The 23,009-nt window shown below is 34.6% G+C and overlaps 3 protein-coding genes across 8 annotated transcripts; 2 read left to right on the forward strand and 1 right to left on the reverse strand.

Moving 5' to 3' along the window:
- Positions 1 to 1,282: 1,282 nt before the first annotated feature.
- LOC108227125 (tubby-like F-box protein 8) lies at positions 1,283 to 6,131 on the forward strand. Of its 5 annotated transcripts, none has more exons than XM_017402123.2 (5): positions 1,283 to 1,593; positions 2,566 to 3,021; positions 3,213 to 3,300; positions 4,231 to 4,363; positions 5,183 to 6,131. In XM_017402123.2, exons 2-5 carry the CDS (start codon positions 2,674 to 2,676, stop codon positions 5,901 to 5,903), a joined length of 1,290 nt encoding a protein of 429 aa, XP_017257612.1. In that variant the 5' UTR covers positions 1,283 to 1,593; positions 2,566 to 2,673; the 3' UTR covers positions 5,904 to 6,131. The 5 variants fall into 5 exon arrangements, with proteins under 5 accessions (XP_017257612.1, XP_017257613.1, XP_017257614.1 ...); XM_017402124.2 differs by having other exon boundaries at positions 1,302 to 1,589; XM_017402125.2 differs by having other exon boundaries at positions 1,302 to 1,575.
- Positions 6,132 to 9,492: 3,361 nt separating this feature from the next.
- On the forward strand, positions 9,493 to 11,722 carry LOC108227126 (protein BYPASS1-LIKE-like). Of its 2 annotated transcripts, none has more exons than XR_010284919.1 (2): positions 9,493 to 11,438; positions 11,570 to 11,722. XR_010284919.1 is itself a non-coding variant. In XM_017402126.2 (2 exons), the coding sequence occupies exon 2, from the start codon at positions 10,147 to 10,149 to the stop codon at positions 11,314 to 11,316; it is 1,170 nt and encodes a 389-aa protein (XP_017257615.2). In that variant the 5' UTR covers positions 9,493 to 9,863; positions 10,092 to 10,146; the 3' UTR covers positions 11,317 to 11,722. The 2 variants fall into 2 exon arrangements, 1 of the variants encoding a protein (XP_017257615.2); XM_017402126.2 differs by having other exon boundaries at positions 9,493 to 9,863; positions 10,092 to 11,722.
- A 5,193-nt stretch (positions 11,723 to 16,915) lies between these two features.
- On the reverse strand, positions 16,916 to 20,841 carry LOC108224499 (bZIP transcription factor 12). The gene is made up of 4 exons (XM_017399142.2): positions 20,097 to 20,841; positions 19,428 to 19,499; positions 18,790 to 18,819; positions 16,916 to 17,369 (listed from the first exon to the last, which is right to left on the reverse strand). The coding sequence occupies exons 1-4, from the start codon at positions 20,661 to 20,663 to the stop codon at positions 17,295 to 17,297; spliced, it is 744 nt and encodes a 247-aa protein (XP_017254631.1). The 5' UTR covers positions 20,664 to 20,841; the 3' UTR covers positions 16,916 to 17,294.
- Positions 20,842 to 23,009: the final 2,168 nt, after the last annotated feature.

Here is a 23,009-nt window from a genome sequence, read left to right on the forward strand (position 1 = left end):
AATGGTTGAGACATATTTTCACAACAGGTTAAATCTTGAATTTTTTTCAAAATTTTGGTCAAGTTTTTAGTTTGTGAATTTAAAAATAAGTCAAAATATACTATTCTAAATGTAACGATTTGAATAATACACAAGCCCATTGTATGCCTCCAAAAAATCACCATTTATTTATTGGTGTATTGTGCAATTGATAATGAATTAATTCATATTAATAAATCAAAAGAATGTCTCTATTTTGTAAACGTGAGACTGAAATGTTATATAAACACTTAACTCCTTAAAGTTAGAACTTATTTATAGGAATATATTTACGAATCAGTACTGAAAAGCATGTGTCCATCATTCCGGCCAAAGATGAAATAAAGAGACCATGAGATTTAAATTAAGGAGCCGTGCAAAAATTTTACTTGTTTTCTTATCATATAAACAATCTGATTTGTCTTATATGACGACTAACAGTTTCAATATACAACGTAATAATGCAGCAAATTGCTATGACCAATGTTCCAGAATTCGCTAGGCGTCCCTGGACGGTCGGGGTACCTTCGAGTGATTAATCGGGAAATCGGGGATTAATCGGAAGGATTAATCGGAGCATTTAATTGGACATATATTATTTTTAAATTATTATAATTAAATGTAATTTAATAATTTTATCTATTTTTCACTACTGGTAGAGTCAAACTGGTAAATAATATAATATCACATATAAAATAAATACTTGATACATGTAATACAAAATCGTTGATTAGATAAATATATATCAATCATTCTCTTATAAATAATTTAAGAAATATTAAATAAAAATATTAGTCATTTTAATTTTTTTATAAGATATTAAGTTAATTACAAGTGAATACTTAATTTCTTACAATATAATCATAATTTTAGATTTTATTTATTAAAAATATGATTTTTTTTGTTATTAGCCGCCTGGACCGCCTAGGCGGGATGTTGACCGCCTAGGACCGATTTTTGTAAAAAAATGTCTAATTCACCGCCTAGGACCGAATCAGGGCGTTTCGGGGCCGCCTAGCGTCTAGGCACCGTCTAGACCAATTTTTAGAACACTAGTTATGACCGAGTAGTATAATATGGTGAGCTATCACATAACTTTCATCTGGCGGGAAAAACGACGTTAAACATAGAAAATTCTAATATGAAATAATTTATAATGATATTGTAACACTTTAAATATACGTCAAAAACATAATTATTGTATTATTTTTTTCAACTGTATGTATGCTACTAATGTTAGAGAACCATACCACTTGTATATAGTGGTGTACAAAACAGAAATTGCAAAATAAGTATACACGAGCCTTTCACTTCCTTTCCCCAAAAAAAAATTTTACAACCCAAACCGGCCAAACACTGCCCTAATTCGAGGATAATAAAAAACAGCAACTGTTTATATCGGCAACTTTCGTTAAAGCGTTGTTTGTCAGAGACTTTGGTGCGTGTATACATACAATCTCTATCTCCATCTGTATCGCATATACGACTGCACAGTGCCCCCAACTCACAATCTCAAAAAGTCAACACCATGTTAGTCGTTGGTTGCTTTCTAGCCAGGTTTTGATGATGTAGTGGGTATTATTCTATTTCTTATTATGTTCAAGATTCAAGCTTTTTGATGTTTTTATGTTCAATATGAGTCTTTCAGATCTTGGTATGTGAGTTCTTTGGGGGTTTTGTTCTTAATAATGGTATAATTTCAGTGGTTTTGATTTTTGGTTCACTGGCTCTCAAGAAAAAAAGTAAAAAAAATTCTTATTTTTTAATTTTAATTTATGCTTCTGTTTTTTGCAAGACATGGTTAGGTTTTTGCCAGTTTTACTTTGTGATTTAATTGATGTTTGAAGGTAGATATGCTTGTTGATTGTGAATTTTTGGGCTGATTTTGAATGGGTCAATTTTGACTTTTTCAAGTAATTTGTATAGTCTGTATATATTTTCTATCTGATTTCTGAACTTGAGTTGATGGATGCAGATCTTAATGTTGCTGTAGGGATTTGAAAAAATTGTGTAGTAAGCAGCTTAGATTCCTCATCCTTTGGGCCTTTCCTGATAGCTATATGTTTAATTTTACACTTTGATATGCTTGTAAACATACAATCTGGTCATGTTAAGATTTCTGTTGTGAACTGAGAATCAGGTACATATATGATATATGTATGTTTTATTGAATTGCATCTTGAAGAGTTGAAATATAATGTACAAATGAAACCAAGCCTGCATTTGATTTGTTATTTGTTTCGGTGTATTGTTGTATGAGTGTACTGAATCAAATATTTGTTCACAAGATTAGGCTAAAATCAACAACCTTAGCCTTTTTTAGTGGAACTGTAAGAGTTATTAGACCTTGATAAATATCAGAAAGATGCAAGTAAAAAATTTCTCAATTTAGTCTAGTTTAGAGTCACTATGAATGTGTCTTTATCTACTCATCTTCTTTTCTTTTCTTTTTTCCTTTAGATGCCCTTTTGATTTCTCCCTTCTCTTTATCTGAGAATATAAGTCTTTGCCTCATAAATCTAATTGACCTTTCATATTTTATTGCAGCTTTATTCACATGTGAAGTGTAATAAAATTATAGAAATAGAGTGAAAGTAGTTGTGACTAGAGTTCTGAAAGTGAGTTTCAATTGCCACCAGTTAGATTTGGAGATAAATGTCATTCCGCAGTATAGTTCGTGATGTGCGAGATAGTATCGGGAGCTTATCCAGGCGAAGTTTTGATGTAAGGGTTTCATGTCATCACAGAGGAAAATCACATGGTTCATTTAATGACCTCGATGATCACCCTGTCATAGTACAGAACAGTCGCTGGGCTAATCTTCCTCCTGAGCTACTTTATGATGTCATTAAAAGGCTAGAGGAGAGTGAAAGTACATGGCCAGGTCGAAAGCATGTTGTTGCATGCGCTGCTGTTTGCAAATCATGGAGGAGTATGTGCAAGGATATTGTCAGAAACCCAGAGTTCTGTGGGAAGCTGACATTTCCAGTTTCTCTGAAACAGGTAGCTTTTTATGTCTTTGTTTATGCTTATTGCTTACTAATACACGATACTACACACTGTTCCTTATAAATGACTTACGTTTTGTCTTGGAGTGTGATGTTCTTCTGTTTGACTATTTCCGACGTAGTAGTTCTTTGCGACAAATGTTATGGTATGACGACAACGCTAAACCACATTTATTGTCTTTTCAGCCAGGATCTCGTGATGGGGCTATTCAGTGCTTTATAAAGCGGGATAAGTCTAATTTGACTTACCACCTTTTTCTCTGTCTTAGCCCTGGTGAGTGATCTCTTCCAGTCTTAAAGAAGATAAATCTTTGTGCTTTAATGTTCTTGTGATGCACATATCTTAAATGTTTCTCTCAACAGAGGGATATAGAAAGGCTACTGAGAATTGTTGTCTAGAGTACCATCGTAATCTGATGATATCACTAAGATTGTCAGTATTGGTTATAAATCTGTTAATCTTTTTGTTGTCAAGGAAAGAGATAAATTTATTATCAGCACTCCAATTATTTGCGGGATTGCATTTATTGCTTGGCTTATTGGGAACAAAATGATATACAGGCTGCCCTAGTCTAGTCTGTTTGGATGAATAAATTTGTCAGAAGTGGTAATAAATCTGCTATGTTTTTTGTCGTGACTCGTGAGTGAACGAAGCAAATGCGAGCTATTATCAGGACTATAGTTTCCTATGGTTGTGTTATATCGACTTATCAAGAGCAAGATAATTTTCCCGAATAGGATTATCTTTGTGTTCAGGGTGCAGCACATATAAATTCTTTGATTACTATAGTGAATATGGAATTTTTGCAGCGAGTAATCATGTGGTTGAACCGGTCATGTGTGCAGGAAACAGAAGCCCTCTTCTGTTAGAATAGTTATTGTGTTTTATGAGTTTTTGATATCACACATATATAAATCTTAGATTGAATGTCTCGCTGGTTTTGAGTGTACTGGACCTTGTTGATGAAGAGTCCCATACCTTTTCACTTTCTTCTGAGATTTGTTATAATGCTCATCTTGTCCAGCTTTTTAATGCCTTTTGTATTTCACATATACTTTGTCATGATTCTCTTTTTATGCCCTTGTTAGTAAGGTGGTATGTTTGTGCTTATATTAAGTTGTACACACACACACACACGTATATGTATATAAATATAATATTCTGTAGGTGTTGATATGCTTTTGGGACTTTTCCTTACTGTAGCTTTGCTAGTTGAAAATGGAAAGTTTCTTCTGTCTGCAAAAAGAACGCGACGAACAACTTGCACAGAATATGTGATCTCTATGAATGCAGAAAATATTTCAAGGTCCAGCAGCACCTACATTGGAAAGCTAAGGTAACAAGATAGAGCTGTGACGTAGATTAAGATTTTGATCTCTCTTTGGCTTAAATCTCTGAATTTTTAATTGGTTTATTTGAAGTTATACCAAAAACACATTGGTGGACTTTAAGCTTAAATTGGTCACTTTGGAGTGAGTTGAGTTATATAAATAATGCCCTTGTTGTACCCTGTGAGCTCAGAATAAGAGCTGCAGCTGCAGGCTTTTGTTTAACTTGGGGATTAAGAATGTATAAAGAACTACTATTGGTTAAAAAGCATGTGCTGTATATATGGCTTACATAAACAGCTGACGTGATAGGATCAAGATAATTGCACATAAATTGCCTTATCTTGCCTTTTCATATCTAATCGATACATAGTAGGAAAAGTCATTTGTCATTTGTCAAGCAGATATTTGCCTTGCAATGTAGTTTTACACTTTCATTAGTTTTCTAAGGTAAATCAAAGACCCTTGATGATGAGCTTACTAGGTGAGTAGTTGTAATACTTGGTGGGAGTCTAGTCTTTGTGTAATATTTTTTCTAGGACGTTATGCTGCTCTCATAATTAAAAATATGATTAGTTGGGTTCACCGCTGATAATATTAATTGCTATGCATTTCTTTTAGTACGAGTCATCAATTAAATTCTCATGCATGAGGCAACATATATTCTCCATTATAGCAATGTTTGCTTCCTTCTTAGTACCTCTAAAAACGTGCAAAGTTGGTGTTGTCTTTTGATAATGCTTATATCTACGTATATAATTTAAGAAATTATTTTCTAAATGCATCAAATCTTGTATGACTGATATCATTGCCGTTGTCTGTTTCAGATCGAATTTCCTTGGCACAAAATTTATTATATATGATACCCAGCCTCCACACGCTGGTACCCATGTTCCGCCACCAGGCAGATCTAGCCGTAGATTCTATTCCAAAAAGGTCTCTCCTAAAGTCCCAACAGGCAGCTATAACATAGCTCACATCACATATGAGCTTAATGTCCTTGGCACCCGTGGTCCGAGAAGGATGCACTGCATTATGCACTCAATCCCCATCTCAGCCCTTGAGGCAGGTGGCACCGTTCCTGGGCAGCCAGAGCTCCTACCTCGCTCTGTTGATGACTCATTCCGAAGCATTTCCTTCTCAAAGTCTCTTGACCACTCAGTGGAGTTCAGCAGTTCACGCTTTTCTGAAATTGGTGCTGCTGCTGTTGCTTGCAGTGAAGATGAGGAAGGGAAATCAAAACCCTTGATTCTGAAAAACAAGGCACCGAGATGGCATGAACAGTTACAGTGCTGGTGCCTGAATTTCCGAGGACGAGTTACAGTAGCCTCTGTTAAGAACTTTCAGTTGATTGCATCCACACAGCCAACTGTCACGGCTGCACCAACAACTTCCCAGCCAGCGCAACCTGAACATGATAAAGTCATATTGCAGTTTGGTAAGGTAGGAAAAGATATGTTTACTATGGATTATCGCTACCCGTTGTCTGCTTTCCAGGCATTCGCGATCTGTTTAAGCAGTTTCGACACCAAATTGGCTTGTGAATAAAAGATTGAAAAAGAAGATTATCTTCAACTCTAGAGCTATAAAAGGATTGCATAAAGAGGAATAGCATGTCTTCTGTATTGTTAATTTCTGTTCAAGTCGTCTCCTTTAGACACCAGAGTAGGAGACTCTTGTTAGTGTCATGTTTGTTGTAAACTCAACTGTAACAGTAGCCCTATGCTCTGCTCTTTGGGTGCTTCGACCTTTCTAATCTCAATTTTATCTGTCTCATCCCCCTCCCTCCCTACCTTTATATATATGCTGTGGTTCGAATAAACACCATTTTAGCGTGATAAAACATGAGAGCTATGTGTTCTGCCATTTTTTTTTGTTGTGTTCCGCCGATTTGCTAGATTTGATCACGTGAAATCTCCTATGTGTAAACTGTGGGCAAGAGGTTGCCATCTTTGAAGTCTCTTATTGTCAACTTGGATGATATTTCATTACTGTATAGAGAGCATAATTAATCTTTTTCACAGCACAACTAGATCTAATCATTCACCTTCCTATATTCAAAAGCAATTGAAAAAAGTGAAGTTGATATGATAACTTGAGAAAGCAACAATCTTTTTTCCTCCTACACTGTTAAGGCATTAAAGGGTGAAAGGGAGAATCTTGGCTTGTGAAGAGAAAGGGTGAAAGTGAGAATATTTTAGCTTGAGAAGAAAGAGAGGTTTGTCTAATTGTCTTTACTTTTGCAAAAAGCATGGCACAGGGTGACTGTAATATTGCACATCCATGTTGTGGAGATCCAAGGAGATCTTCAGATGATCACAAAATGAGGCAGAATAGGTGTAGAGAGCCATGAATATTGAATAGAATTGACACTTTCAAACAATAATTATGGGACATCAACATCAACTAGATCAAAGGCCACATTGTTTGGCCAACAACTTGTGATGATAATAATGCAAGGAGAATTTTGCTTGGAAAAGTTTCTGATGGTATCTAGTTTTAAGAATTCGGATCGATCAAAGTTCCCAACTCTCTCAAAACCTCGAGTGATATTTATGTGTTAACACAAGCACAATGAGTTTTTATATCAATGAAGTAAAAATGGGATGTAAAACAAAGGTCTGCATGAACTCCCAGGGAAGAAAAAAGAGTATTTTTACTGTGAAGAAGCCTTGTATGTAGGACAAGAGTGCAAGGCAAGATTGGATATGCTGGTAGGAAAAGAAAGATACCAATCAAAAACTAGTAACTTCAACTAGGGCCAGTCATTAAGAACCCAGAAAAGTCTCCATTAATGCCTTATCTACAAGCAAGACACTTTGCACACTTAGACTGGAGGGTTAAGAGTAGTTTTACTCCCATCAATACTGCAGAGAAGTGGCACCCTCAGTTGCTACAGTAAGTAATGCCTTAAAAATAGGTCATGATCCTGAACAAACTTCAAATATGTGGTGCAAGCCTGCAAGCAGTGGCGTATGCAGGATTTAAGTCCAGAGGGGGCTGGATTTTAGTCCCACCGGGAAAAAAATTTTTGGGTACATAATATATAATTAAATTTGACATATTATTGTTACAACTTACAAATTCACAATAACACTCTCCTAGGTGCCATATTTTGAAACCTCACTATAATGTCTTCAACATCAATTTATATTAAAGTATAAAATATTAGTCTATTACAAATGTAATATTAAAGTATAAATGTAATATTAAAGTATAATTAAATTTAACTATTAGTCTATTACAAATGTAATATTAAAGTATAAAATAAAATATAAAACTAAAATGTTATTAAAAAAGTTTGATAAAAATATTTTTTATGTATTCATTTGACTTTTTGAAAATAATTTTCATTTTTTAAAAATAAATTAGTATGTACTAAAATATTTAGAGGGGTCTAATTTTTTTTTTTTAATCTTGTACACCAAAAAAAAAAAAAAATAATTTTTTTTCAGAATCCAGGGGGGGCTATAGACCACCCTCGTCCCGTGCTAACTCCGCCACTGCCTGCAAGGGCATGTATCTGACAGGATTAAGAACATTAATTTCCTCCATGCGACTTCGATGTGTTATGTCTATATTGATTAGAATAGCGCAATGCAGTAACGTATGGCTTCCAAGAAATCAAGATTGCTACTATTAAGAATGTCAAGAAGGTGATGCTGCTAGGACAAATCAACGGATACATACAAATAATTCCAGGCTCTAATAAAATGTCAGACAGCTGCAGAGGGAAACAAACCTACAGGGATGTCAATTTTTGATTCAAATGAATTTGAGGTGATACCATCTGGCCAGTATCAGTTTAAGCCTTCATAAATAATACTATTATTCTGTAATTAGATGATCACATTGTACAGTACATCCAAGTAACGAAAGTGCAGCTTCAAGTCTAGTGCAAGCAATGGTGGACTGGCCAGTTCCTGGAAAACTCAAAACAATTTTATTTTTAATTAAACAACTTTATTTTTAATTATTATATCTGGTAACTGATTCCTTTCCCAGATTCCGAAAATAAAAATAAAGAAGGGATCCTTGATGAGATTTTCAATATTTATTGGATCTTTTCTGCACTCGTATTAAGGTCTGCATATATCTCATCCCCGAAGCTTGACTAGCCGACTTGGACATACGACACATAGTAGGTATATTTCGTTTGAAATCTAAATGAAACATCATCCCCGTAGTTATGAGTGCCACTGCCCATATCGTCCTGAACACAGTTATGGAGATAAAATAGACGAGTCACAGCAACAAGCAAGATAAAAAATTTGAGCTTATTACAATCGACGTCGTAACCAAGATTTACAGCTTATGAGCACAGCTACCAGCAACGGCTTGTTGTTAAGATATTGGTAGGAGCCCAGAATCTGTAACCAATGAAACATCAACCTTGCAGCTGCATGACAGCTGTTGCGAGGCACTCGGGCCAAGAAATAAATTTGCAGCAGGTGCCACTAATTTTTTCGTGGCCAACAATGAGGAGCGATGTTAAGTAGCATGTCAAATTCTTGTGATGAATGCAGAGTGCCAGAGTTTAGGACACCTCAAATTACACTGTTGTTTATTGTATTCAATTCATTTTAGTCTTTCAGTGTTGTAAAAAGCTTGTCCAAAGAAAAACTTAACTTTTTAATTATTTTGTGGTTAATATATTTTTTAATTTTTACCGGACCTCGGGGCCATCGATCTCCTGCACAACAGTATGATGGTATTACTCCCTTCCGTACTTTTCAGTTGTCACATTTGATTTAATATTAAAATGCTGTTTGTGTGAGCTTAATATAAGTGTTTTTTGCTTAAAATAAAAAATTGGAGTAGAAGTTAGAAACAAGTGAAGACTTATAAGTGATTAAAGTGTTTGAGAAAGAAGCAGAAGCCTTGAAACAAAAGCTAACATTCCTAGTTTCTTATAGGTTTTTCTTGATTTTTTATACAAACGGTACGAATAAAAGCTTGTAACTTATAAATCAAAAGCCTGCTTTTAAGCCGGAAACAAACACCCCCTACACCTGAGCAGTACCTCTCCGTCATATTCGAATAACATGAAAATCAGGTAACATAAAACTTTCCTCATCGAATATATATGAGGTCGATAAATTTGTTATGCCTGAAAATATGTGCATAACAACCCGAAAGAACCGAAAGAAAAAGGGACAGAGGAAGTAATTAATGTATCATCTTTTTGCAGGAATAATTAATAATGCAGCATCACCTTCTGCAAGAATATTACCACTCAAGTAACGCCCAGCTCAACTAGTATATAAACAAACATTTTATATTTGAATCATAAAACAAAACGTAAAGCACACAATTTTAAGTACAAAGTCTATTTCTTTAAGATTGATTTTGATAGTAATACAATACTACAAGTTTCTGGAGATTTGATTACAATACTCTATTGCTCTTAAATCTCCTTCCTTTCTGGAGTCTTTGAGAATCCAAGGACTTGAGATATACATTTATTTAAACCCCAACTCAAGATTTTCTTGCAATTGAAAATTTAAGGTATGCGCTGTTTAGCATTGCTGTTTTTTGTTTTTTAAGTTTCTATTATCTGGGTTTTGCATTTGTATTGCTTTAGGTTCAGAAAGTTCATGTCTTTTCTTATGTTTTTGTATCTTTTGGGAAATTGATTCTGACCCTATTGCATCTTAGAGGGGTTTTTACTTGTATATGGTAATTGGGTTTTGGTTATATTGGTGGTCACACTGTTGTATCTGGATGCTATTGTAGTGTTAATTGAGTTGTCTTTAGAGGGTTTGAAGGAGATTCTGTTTGAATTGCGAACATGCCTTCTACGGATAGCCCGGGTTTGTCAATGCCATTCGCTACATTTCGTCGATCAGTGTTTGGTTTAGGGAATGATAGAATTCATTCCTTGGAATCAAATCGTAGTCCACCTGTCCAAAACACTGAGTTTGAATCATTTCAGAATAAAGTCTTTAAGAGATTTCATGATCTCTCGATTGCTAAGGCTGATGAGTTTCTTTCACTTACATGGATAAGTAAGTTACTTGATGCCTTGATTGATTGCCAAGAGGAATTTAGGGTCCTATTATGTAAGTATAAGGTTGATATGGCGAAACCACCTTTAGACAAGATGATTTCTGATTACTTTGAGAGGAGCATCAAGGCGCTTGACATATGTAATGCAACTAGAGATGGGGTTGATATGATTAGGCTTTGGAACAAGCATTTGGATATGGTTCTAAGTGCTTTTGGTTCTCAACAAAGGATCATTGGGGAAGGCACGTTTCGTCGAGCAAGAAAAGCTTTGACAGAGTTAGCACTCGTGATGCTTGATGACAAGGGCTCCGGGAGTGTTGTCTCACACAGGAATAAGTCTTTTGGGTGGCATAATAAGGGGAAAGAACAGCATTATCGTTTGCCAGGACACTCAAGGTCTTTGTCTTGGAGTGTATCACATTCGTGGTCAGCAACAAAGCAGCTTCAATCCATTGCAAACACAGTAGTTCCACCGCGTGCTCATGAGATCACAGAAACTAAAGGGCTTGCAGTTCCTGTCTTCACAATGAGTTTTGTGCACATGTTTGTACTGTGGGCTCTGGTTGCTGCTATTCCTTGTCAAGATCGCAGCCTTCAAATTCATTTCTCTATTCCAAGGCAGTTTTCATGGTCAACTCCTTTTTACTTGATTCATGTCAGGATCATGGATGAATCTAAGAAGAGAGATCGCAGAAGCTCCATTGGGTTACTTCAGGAGATATATCAGCTAGAAAGTAGTGTTAGACGCATCACAGATATTGTAGATTCTGCCCACTTTCCTATAACAGAGGAACAAAAGGAAGAAGCGAAGCTTGCGGTTAAGGAGATAACTTTGGTATGTGAAGCTTGTAAAGATGGAATGGATCCCCTTGAACGACAAATAAGGGAAGTGTTTCGCAAAATTATGAGTTCCCGGATTGAGGGTCTTGCAATACTAGGGAGGGAAGACTAGCCTTGTTAATTCAGACCACCACTAATGAAGAGCAAAAAAAAAAAAGAATATCGGACGAATCTGGGAATTAGTGTTTTGACCAGCCTCGCTCAGAAAATGTTCTCCCGATTGTTATTTAGCAGGTACTTTCTTTATTTACAAGCATACCTCACATAATGTAAAGAATATACGAGTGTTTATATTGGACCATCCTAAACTGGGTGTTATCCAAATTAATTGATTGGTTTCTTCTTGTTTATTTTTCTTTCGCAAGGTTTGATTATAGGAGCAAGTTTGTGTATATGAGAAGATTCTTTTAAAGGATATACGCACACACACCATTGCTTATCTGTTTTCATTGTATATCATTTTGGCCTTCCATTGATGATGATTATGAATATGAGAAGTTGATTTGAGTTTGTTTTAATCTTTTGGTGCGCACTGCACAATGCTTTGCATCATTCTGGATTGACGTTTTAGAGCCGCTGATGCATACATATAGCAGCTTTTTTCTTGCACTAGAGTGTGCATATGATTAAAGACTGTAATTCATTTGCAACACTGAAGCAAGTACTCCGTGATAAAGACATTTATTTATGTGTTTTTAGTGTTAATTGGGAAATTCGAAGACATTGCTCCAAGTTTGTATATTTTTTACGCAATAGCTACTGCATATATAGTTTTGATCAAAAGCGAAATCTTCTTATCCATTAAATTTGTCATTCGTGCAAGAGCAATTAGTTGAAGCTGAACTGTAGAATTATCTGATAAAATGAATGTCTTTTTGCTGTGCAATCTAAACAGATATTCTGTTATTTGTCAATTTCAAAGGGATAGCAGGCTGCGGCTAATCCTCAACGCAGTGCCTCGTCCTCATGTTTGGCTTTGTCAAAGTTGTCCGAAACTGAATTAGTGAATTGGCACAAATGTCGGTCACTATATATGTAAATGAACACCCATATGTGGCCTAAGTAGCTAATTTTAGAGCTATGTTATCCTGTTGTTTAATTAGTGGTGGGAACTGTAAATTATATGAGCATGTTGAGTATTATAATGCATCCCATTGAAGAGATGTTTGGTTGTTTGGAGACATGATTAGGTTTCTGTTAATATCTCCCATCAGACACTTGCTGTTCATTTATAGCATGTTTCTTTGATAATAACATAGTCTTCTTGCATCACCATTAAGATACTGCTGCATTATTGAACTTTTTCCGTGATTTTATGTCCACAATTTCTTGCTAAGGTGATTGATTGCTTGATCAAACCCCATGCACAATTAGCAATTAAGATTTCGTAATAGGACAGCTATAGTTTCTTATGAACATGACATTTCAGATCTGTTCACATGATTCTTGGTAGTAGACTTCTGCTTTTGGCTCTAATCAAATTACAGTCTGATGAATTCATATGAGTTTACTGTACTTATTACCGTAGATTTTGTGCAGTTGATCCAGAACATACAAATGATAGTAGCATACGTCCAACAAAAGAAAAGCATTGAACATGAAAAACCCTAGAATTAGGTAATTTTCTGCGAAACGTATGCTACTAACATACTTATGACAGGGACCCGGACCCTAAATTTGGTAGCTAGATCGAGCAGTCTGGAAAAACCCGAGTCCCAGGTCAGGTCATGTGGTTCGAGTTTTAATTAAAAGCTGAGCTGTTCCAGAATAACAAATTCCAGCTTATAGCACCATATAATATGAGCAAGATAGCTAAAATAGAAGTAATGTTGATGAGATTTGCATATAAGATGGTTGAAATATCAATTCAAATAATGAAGCAAATTGCTGTGCTGTTGACATTTCATATCCCAGCAATGGACTTGGTTGAATTGTATAATGGAGATGGGACTGGAAGTGGAGGGTAGAAAGCACTAGTCCCATCTTCCATCCCATAGTTTGCATTGAATTTGAATTACATATGTTATATGTTGGTCCCCCCTTGTTATTATCTTTAAATGTATTCAAGAGATTATCAACAGCCTGGAAATGCCTGGAATGCATGATAGTCTTGAATACAATAATTCAACTACAAATGTAAATTTTTTGGAATATAAGTTCACTCCATTGGCACTTAAATAAGGAGCAGACTTTCTTGTTAAGCCACGTAAATCTAAAAAGTTTTTAAGAAATGTTAATCAAGTTATAAATGTAAAATTATAAAGATGAAGTTTATATCTTCAAGAGTCCCTTTCAATCGCAAAATATATCACTATGCAAACAAGATGGAGAGAACTGAATTGGAGAAGAGGAGCAATGCTAGGTATCTCATATTTTCTTAAAAATGTTCTCAAATAATTGATATGTCAATTTGAAATGATTTTGTTAGTGAGGTTAATAAAACTGCATAGGATTCATATTTATTTAATGATTAGATATGAGATCAAATTTGGGAAATTTTTTGAAAAATATTTTGGAGCGTCTAATATTTTTCTTTTGAGAGTATTACTATGCAAGGAGAACGGAGAGAATTGAATTCGAGATCACTTTTGTTGGAGATATGGTATATGTTATAATGTTATGTAACAGACTAATATAAAATTTTTAATGTCTTGTAAGGGCAAGTGCAGTGTTGAGTTCATGTGCTATGTCACTCCTCTTTTTTTTTTCTTGCCCTCTAATAAACGAGGGGACTTTTCTTAAAACTGGACAACAAGTCCATGATATATAATCAAATTTGCAGTGCAAAACTTGTATAGAATATAAATTTTAAAAAAAGAAAGTCAGAAAAAGGTCCGGCCAACTTCTCGCACGACATTCTGTGAAAAAAAAACAAAAAAAAAAAAACCTTCTCTCACGATATTATTTGGGCTTTGCACTGAATTTGCTCCGAAGACACAAAGATTTTGTATTCAATCAACATTATTTAATAATATTTCTAAAATGTAAAGTCTTAAGTCAAATGGTTAGAGGCTAATATAAAAATAAGTCTAAGTCTAATGGTTAGGCTTTTCCCTATTTTAACACTAAATATTGTTTTTTGTGCTAAATATCTGATTATTTCTCTATGTAACTAAGTGCTTGTAAAGTTTAAAATGTCTGTTTAAATAATTTTGCTTTATTAATAATATACGGATTAATAAAAATATAATAATAAAAATGATTTATGAGTAAACTTATGACTCACGGGTAATTTTTATCAAAGAAAAAAGTTTAAAAAAATTAAGTCATCAAAAAAATAACTTAAACTAACTTTTGACTTTAAGTCAGTTTCTAACTTATTTTTTATTTTAAGCCGATTTACAAACATTTTTTAATTTAAAATCAGAAAATACTTAAAATCCAGACTTTCCGGACAAAAAGAATCCTAATCACAATAAATTTGTAATAATCCTTCAGTCGCTTATCTTACTTGGTCAATCTATCTAGATTTCCCTTTCCAACGTCTTATCTTCCTTGCTCAATTTGTTTCAGACTTCCCCTTTCAACACAATTATTGAAATTATTGGTACGTATAATAAGAAAAAAGCTTGTTTATTCGAGAGATTATGGGGCCGTTTGGCTAAGCTTAAAAAAAGTGATTCCGTGCTTAAAGTGAAGAAGTGGATTAGAAGTGAGAAGTAAAAAAGTTAATAAAGTGTTTGGAAAAGAAGCAGAAGCTGTGAGGGAGAAGCTAGCATTCTCAGCTTCTTAAAAGTGCTTCTGCTTATTTACACAAACGGGTCAAAAGAAGCAGAAGCCAGAAGCAGCTTCTGCTTCTGAAAACCAAACACCCCCTATCTCTCTTATCTTCCTTGCTCAATTTGTTTAGGTTTTCCCTTCCAACACAATTATTAAATTACTGGTACGTAATGCTGTCTTATTTGATCATTTTGTCTTTAAGTTATGGTACATTAGAATACAGAGGTAATTAGATATCGCATCTTCTAAGTATTCTTTAAAAACAACAGAGTACCTATATTTTAAGAAACTCAATTCGCACTCCTTATCTTTACTTCTCAAAACCGAGTGCACCCCCTGCCGTTAACTTCAGTTAACTCAGTGCACTCCGTTAAGTCACTATATATATAATTGCAATTCGGACCCCCTAACTTACGTTAAAAACGATATTGTACCCATATTTTTGAAAACTCGAATCGCACCACCTATTTTTACATCTCAGGAACGATACGCACCCCCTCTGTTGAATTCCGTTACCTTCCGTTAAAATACTCCTCCGTCTCAATTTACATGTTCCTTTTGCTTTTTGAGGAGTTAAATTGACTAATTTTTGACCAACTATTTGAAAATATGTATTTATTAAAATAGACTAGATTTAATTTTTGATGATATTTTTTTAAATTTTTTTGATCAATTTTTCCAAACAAAATAATTATAATTTATATATTCTAATCAATAGATAAATTTATGTATTATTTATAATAAATATCACATAATATTTATTTTTTATATTTAAAATAGTGTATATTTTAAGTACCTAATACATATGTCACTAAAAATTTAAAATCATTCAATATGTAAAAATCATTTTGACTTGGGCATAACTTAATTAAACAAAAATTTTTAAAAAAAAATATCATCAAAAAGTAAATCTAGTCTATTTTTTTTCGCAAATAATAGAGGGTCCGAATTTCGCAAATAATAGAGGTAACTGCAATTCGGACCCCATATTATTTACTTCTATTAAAATAGGCTAGATTTATTTTTTGATGATATTTTTTCTAAACAAAATTTAGTATATTTTAATATGTAACTTTCTATTTCCTAAAATAATAAATAAATATTTTTTTAATAGTTGGTCAAAAATTAGTCAATCTGACTTCTCAAAAAGCAAAAAGAACATGTAAATTGAGACGGAGGAGTATTTTAACGGAAGGTAACGGAATTCAACGGAGGGGGTGCGTATCGTTCTTGAAATGTAAAGATAGGTGGTGCGATTTGGGTTTCCAAATGTACGGGTACAATATCGTTTTTGAACGTAAGTTAGGGATCCGAATTGGAATTATATATATAGTGACTTAACGGAGTGCACTGAGTTAACGGAAGTTAACGGCAGGTTGTGCATCTCGGTTTTGAGAAGTAAAGATAAGAGGTGCGAGTTGAGTTTCTTAAAGTATAAGTACTCTATCGTTTTTTAAAGATACTTAATGGGTGCGATATGCAATTACCTCTAGAATATATTCAACGTAAGTATGGAGAATGTATTGAATGAATATTAATATAACCATATTTATATAGTCGTTTGGCTAATCTTATTTTTAAGAATAAAGACTTATTTATGAATAAAAATATACAGGATTTTACTCTTTTTTTTGAAATAAATCCTAATATTTTTGCTGAACATCGAATATAAAATATCTTCTTAACATTTATATCTTAAAAATTAAAAAAATATACATTTTTAAAAAGGTATAAACCCTTAAATTTTGAATAAATAACTTGCCCACAGGCCCCCATTACATGACAAGGTTCGACCCATCATTCTGCAAGTTGTTCCTCTCTGAAATAGTGAAATATATGCAAAGTCATTACCATAAAACTCCAGAACTGTTACTAATTCACAACCTAGGAGGCATTTGCTGACTACTTGGTCATGGTAATCATATCCAATAAAATATCAAAGATGGATTAAATTAGTCAACAGAGCTTTATATATTGATACAAGGAGAGACTAAAATCTGAACCAAGACTTTCATTATATTATAGCCATTATGTGTTGGTTAAGTATACTCTACTAATTTAACTCAGATTCCCATCCGATCAGCATTTAGATCAACTATAATTACAAAACACCCAGGATTTAATCCTCTACACCTATACATACATTGTGAAATCATATTTGAGGCATGTCTCACATCTGTTGACAAAACCTCTCTTTAAGTTAGACAAAAGGATATGTAATTTGCCGGCCTCATCTCCCTTCTCTTTACATGTGAACACTGCTGGCCCCTATAAGAAGTTTGTCATTTCTCGTTCTGCTTAACTTTAGTTGCTACAAAGATGCTAGTTCTTCTACATTATTTATGAGGATAAATAACCAAGAAACTAGCATTACATGGAGTGCACTCTCCGAAGAACTCTAGGTGGTCTTTTCTTCTCCACAACTGGAATCAAGTTCTCCATAAGCTGTAAAGATGAATATAAAAAAATTGGTCAAATCTGCATGAAGCATGGCAATCAGAAAAGTTAACTTCAAGTCATCTAAGTTCAAAAATGTTGATAATAACAATAAATACAACACATTTTTCTTTGTTGTCAGTGGCTATAGGAGATCTACTCATCTAGCTGTATTTGAAAATATGTATGGGAAAATGTAATATACTAGTATACTACACATTGTCTGTCATTGTTATAGTTCTCAATCAGACACCGAGTATTTTAATTAGATTTTTATATGAATAACAATAAACTCTATTACTGAGACATACTTAATAGTAAACATGTGGTTTATACTGAGAAACAAAATGCTAGTAGGTTAACAAGTTGGTTGTTTAAAGGATGGAAACCATATGGTAAGAATGGAAATTTTAGAAATAGGTCCTAGTTATGAAGGATGCAGTTAAATGCAAGGTTTTATGAGTGAAACTTCATTACTTTTTGCTGCTCAGTATCACTCGGAGCATAGGCGATAGGCCAATGATTGGTAAACAATCTTGTTACAATGGTCATATATATGCTGAAGAGTCTGTGTCCAAAGGTCCTTCCACTTTGATAAAGACCAGAATAAAGAGATAAGGCTGAACTACTCTACAGGTGAGGGTAGCAAAGATAGTCTTAAAAATAAATTACCAGTCAGTTGTCACTTGTCACAGAAGCCTATAGCCCTAACTACTTAAGGAGCTCCGTATAAGGGCACCATGCTCTCAGTTTTACTATGCTTTATACATTTGTATAAAACGAATATTGCAGTCAGAGCCACAATTAAAAGATCAGCCAATAAAAAAGGGAGCATGCTTTACACCTTGCACAATTCATTTAGATGAAAAAACAACTATATATAAGAGAAACAGGTATGAAGAACTGACTGAAAATTCTACTGGTTCCGTGGCTCATTAAATTGCTTGAGGGATTAGTGACCAAGAAAACCAAGTAACCAACTCATACAACTCATATCCAATATCCAACAAAAAAGAGCCTGGATGCCAGAAATTCAAAGCAAAAGTATTTCTCAGGCTACAGGCCCTTGAAGGACGGACATGGTGCCAATTGTTAAAGGAATTGGGGCTGGTTCAGTGTTATCCTCTAAACTCATTAAGTTCAAGCACCAGAAAAGAGTACACAGTTTACAAAGCAGAAACATAGACAGCAATGAAGCGACACTACATTATGTCGAAAAGTCATCATTTACTCAAAGAGCATATGTTTAGCACGATCATATACGTTTAGTAGGACAGGTAGCCAAAAGGTACACACAGCAGTAGGTAGTTAAGGAAGAACGTAATTATAAATATCAAGTAGGAACCGTAACAAAAGAAAAGGTAGTCTTGTAGATGATTTAGGTGCTTCTATATATCTCACAGAAACAATACAAATAAAGCATCATTACCTGCTTAAATCGCTCTCTGGTCTGCTCAGCCTACAATGAAAAAGGAGATGAATTATAAATATGTCCTCAACGATAATCATTCTTAACTCTTAAAAGATGCCCAAGTCTACCAAGAATAAATAAGACTACAAATCAATGCAAGATGGTTTAGTAATAACAGATCTTTTATTAATGGAAGCTGAAATAACAGTTAATCATATAGTTTAACAACATAAAATATATTCATCACACAATATGTATTTTGATAATTGAATAAGCCTCCAAAATTGGAATTAAGCACTTGGGAACTTATTTTACTGGATATTGGTAAAATCAACTCAAATGATAATGCAAGGTTTCACGATTTTCAACCGAAAATTAGGATTCAAAGAATGAATGAAATGTCATGTGCTACTCTGAAATCTGAACCCTATTTCATGGTGAAGGTAGTCTTAAACAATAAAGGATATCAATTGTTGACCGACAGATATACAACAATCACCACATTCTTGTTTAAACAGCCCAAGACTTGTTATACCGACACAAATCGAATATATTATTCCCCATTCGTCACAGCCAAACAATAAAAAAGATGGTCGCTTCCAACATCTACCAACATTATCAAATATGCAACTTATATAAACTTTAGAAAACACTACCTCCTCTTGCATTAATCTCGCATTTTCCTCCTCCAAATGTGTCACCAGTGATTCCAACTCTACAGTATAAGCCTGTATTTCACACTCCAACAAATCAACACATAAACACATAGAATAACACACTCCAATTACTACTAGCATATTCTGCAAAAACTTCCAACTCAACATACATCAATAAATCACCCAACACAATCCAATTACCACTAACAAAATTTTAAAAAATACAAAAGAAAGGATTCCAACTCCACAGACCACAATATAAGCCTAAAACACTCTGAAAATCAATACATACCAAATTACCAACTACCACAATTACTACTAACAATTTTTTTAACAGTGTAATCCTAAAACACTGCGAAAAAATCAATACACCGCCTAACAACTCCAATTACTGCTCACAAATTTCAAAAACACGAAATTCGACAGTATATAGCTAAATCCAACACTCAATAAACAAATTAGATCATGTTTGCCTTAACTTACTTTTCAATTACAAGATAAGTACTTATTCTACTTTTTTTAAATACGTAATTTATTGGCCAAAAATATTTTTAAAATATGTATCTTTTTCCGGAAATAAATCCTCATTTCTCAGTGTTGGCGCATGTTCTTAATTTACTACTAGCTATCAAGCAACGATGATTAGTGATGATAAACACGAAATTGGACCTGTTTACGCTCCCGTGACCTGGCAGCAGACTCTCGATTCTTAATCATCCTCCTCTGCTTCTGCTGCGTGGCCTTATCAACCGGCGCCTCCTCCACGGCTCTCCTCTTCCCTCTCCCCACAACTCCATTCCCAAACACCTGATTCGCCGCAACCGGAAACGCAATCACACCGCCACTCATCACGCCACCAGCAGTAGCAGCAGCAGCATCTCCACCAAACACACCACCACTCTCCTCCACGCCTTTGACATCCTCCTCCCTCACCGCCCCAGCCTTGGTCAGAAAGTCCTCCAGCGTCATCGCCGGCTGCGCACTGCTCCCACTCACCGGCTGGTTCACGATCTCCTTCCAAACCTCGTCCACCGACTTCTTCGCGTCGGCGGCGGCCTGATCGGCCGGAAAGTGATCGGCGTCGGAGTAGATGTTCTTGAGCAGATCGTCCATGTTCATGGAGGAGAAGGTCTTGGAGTGGAGGTCGGTGAGTAAATGTAAGGAGGAAGAGGACTGCCGACGTGGCAGATCCGGATTGGACGGTGAGGTAGAAGCCATCACCTTAGAAGAGGCCATATAATTAGTTCTTGCCGAGTTTTGTTAGGGACTGTTTGGTGATCGGAACTAACCAACTAACTAACTTGAGTTTTCTATGGTGCTACTATTGCTTGGTTTGCCTTGTGTGTGTTTCGTTTTTATACACACACATATCTCTGTCTGTATTGTGTGTATTGGTCCTAAAACATTTTAGACTACCAAGAGAACCGAAGCTTTGCTACTTTGTTGGATGGGCCCCTTTCTGTACTTCATCTAGTTTTATTAGTATTTTTTTATTTCATCACTAAAATAACACTTCCTTTTACGTTTTTTTTTTTTTGATGTTTTATATATTTAAAGGTTTCCTAATGTTTTTAAAATCTGGAGAGACATTGATCTTGATAAATTCAGTTATAAGAAATTTTGAATTTTTTTTTTGCAACTTAAGTTAACAATAATTTGTAACAAGCCTTTGTTTTTTGGGCGAAAATCTGAAATAATATTAATTTGTTTTTTTATGCTCAACAAAGCCTACCTAGGTTATATATATCGAGTATTTGAAAAATAGGAACAAAGGTTATGCATGAGAAAAATGAGCAGCAAGGGACAAATGCTAGAGTGACGGAGTACTATTATCTCATGAGCTGAGAAGGCGGCATTTGTTGAAAGTTAGACATAAAACGACAAAACTAATTTTGAACTAATCAACAAAGCGTTGGGGGGTGGGCATTACACTAGTGTTCAATTGATTGATCACTTACTTACAGATTCTGTGACTAATGCCAGCCTTGGGGATCCGGCCTGCAGCCATTGAATATTAGTAGGAGGTGCTCAGGCCTCAGTGTCGTCCGCTGAGCAAGTCATAACTTCGCCGTAGTATGATATTGTATAGCCAGTCCGCACGGCTTTTTTTATTAGCATTTCTAAAAAATTTTGTATTATTCGAATTGTTCAATCTATTTATATTTTAGTTTTCTGTCCCTCCTCCCACAGCCGATGTGGACAACTCCTAACACTCAGTGCTGTTGAGCAAGCTGGAACTGTTCAATGTTACTCCTTAATGTTTTAAACAAACTTTTGATTTAAATTATTTATCACGTCGATTCATTTACTTATTCTAAGCAAAAAGTAATTATTTTAATTTTAATCAAACGATGAATTGGCTTCTATAAAATATAGAAATAAAAGAAGTTATTTACGTAGTTCCGATTTCTATACTCTAAATCAACTTTTTTGTTTAAAATCGAAAGTCATCGTTCTGTAAACCAGGTCGTGTGTATTTATTAATTTAAAAGACCGACGGTGCTTCCTTGATCGCAGTTCGCAGACTGCATTTGTCAATTCCTTGTCATACCTCCAACTCTGTTGTCGTTTTTTTAATTTCTTGACCAAAAAATAATCTGATTGTAGCAGCATTTTCTTGCATGACATTTTTCAAATTAAACTTTCACAATTTTTTTCCCTTGAAGATGTTCTTACAGAAATATATCGTGTAAACTATATGTCCGATTTTTTTTATTAAAACAATACTAGAAAAACTATTTTTGATCTAGTTTCTGAAAAAGTTTTATTGAAAGTCAAAAAAAATCGCAAAATATTTTTTTAGAAATTGGTTTCCTCAAAATGTTTTTTAGCAAATGGAGCCCAACTCGGAAAAACTTGTCCTACGAAGGACAATTTTTTATACATTCTTGCAGTTTGCACTCAGTTGATCTAAACAACCAGAAGAGGAGGGCCGAAGAAGATGAAAATGTTGATATTCCTATCTATGTGGTGGTGGTGAAAAACCGCAGTGCAAACATGTCTTTGGTGGAGTATGGAGTACATGATTAATGAATGGCCCATAGTTTTTGTATTTACTCTAAAAGGCCTGTTGTAGTAGTTGAAGACAGGCACCTTTTGCTCTATTGGGCTTCTGAATCACTTATTAAACAACTTTCTCCAGTGCCATGGGAGGAGTTATAGAGGTCCAATATTTTGAAATATTTTTGAGGATTATATATAAAGGATCGTTGTCCGTTGAGTTAACGTTTCGTGTTGCTATCAATCATAATTCATACTTAATGAAAGTCGTTCGCCGTATTTGTTTTTATATTTTCGGGTCAAAGGATAGGAACAAATAGCAAGTTTATTAATAGTTCATCTGGTGGAGGGGTATCTGGAATCATGTATGTGTTTCATCCATTCCAAACCTATGGTGTTGTTTGTTTGGAAGAAGCAAATGTTGTTTCTGACTTTTGCTTTTCTTGACCCGTTTGTGTAAATAAGTAGAACTATTTTTAAGAAGCTGAGAATACTATCTTCTCTCTCACAGCTTCTGCTTCTTTTCCAAACACTTTATTAACTTATTTACTTCTCACTTCCACTCTACTTTTTTACTATAAG

Source organism: Daucus carota, chromosome 6 (genome assembly GCF_001625215.2).
Source record: "Daucus carota subsp. sativus chromosome 6, DH1 v3.0, whole genome shotgun sequence".
In the NCBI taxonomy this organism is placed as follows: domain Eukaryota; kingdom Viridiplantae; phylum Streptophyta; class Magnoliopsida; order Apiales; family Apiaceae; genus Daucus; species Daucus carota.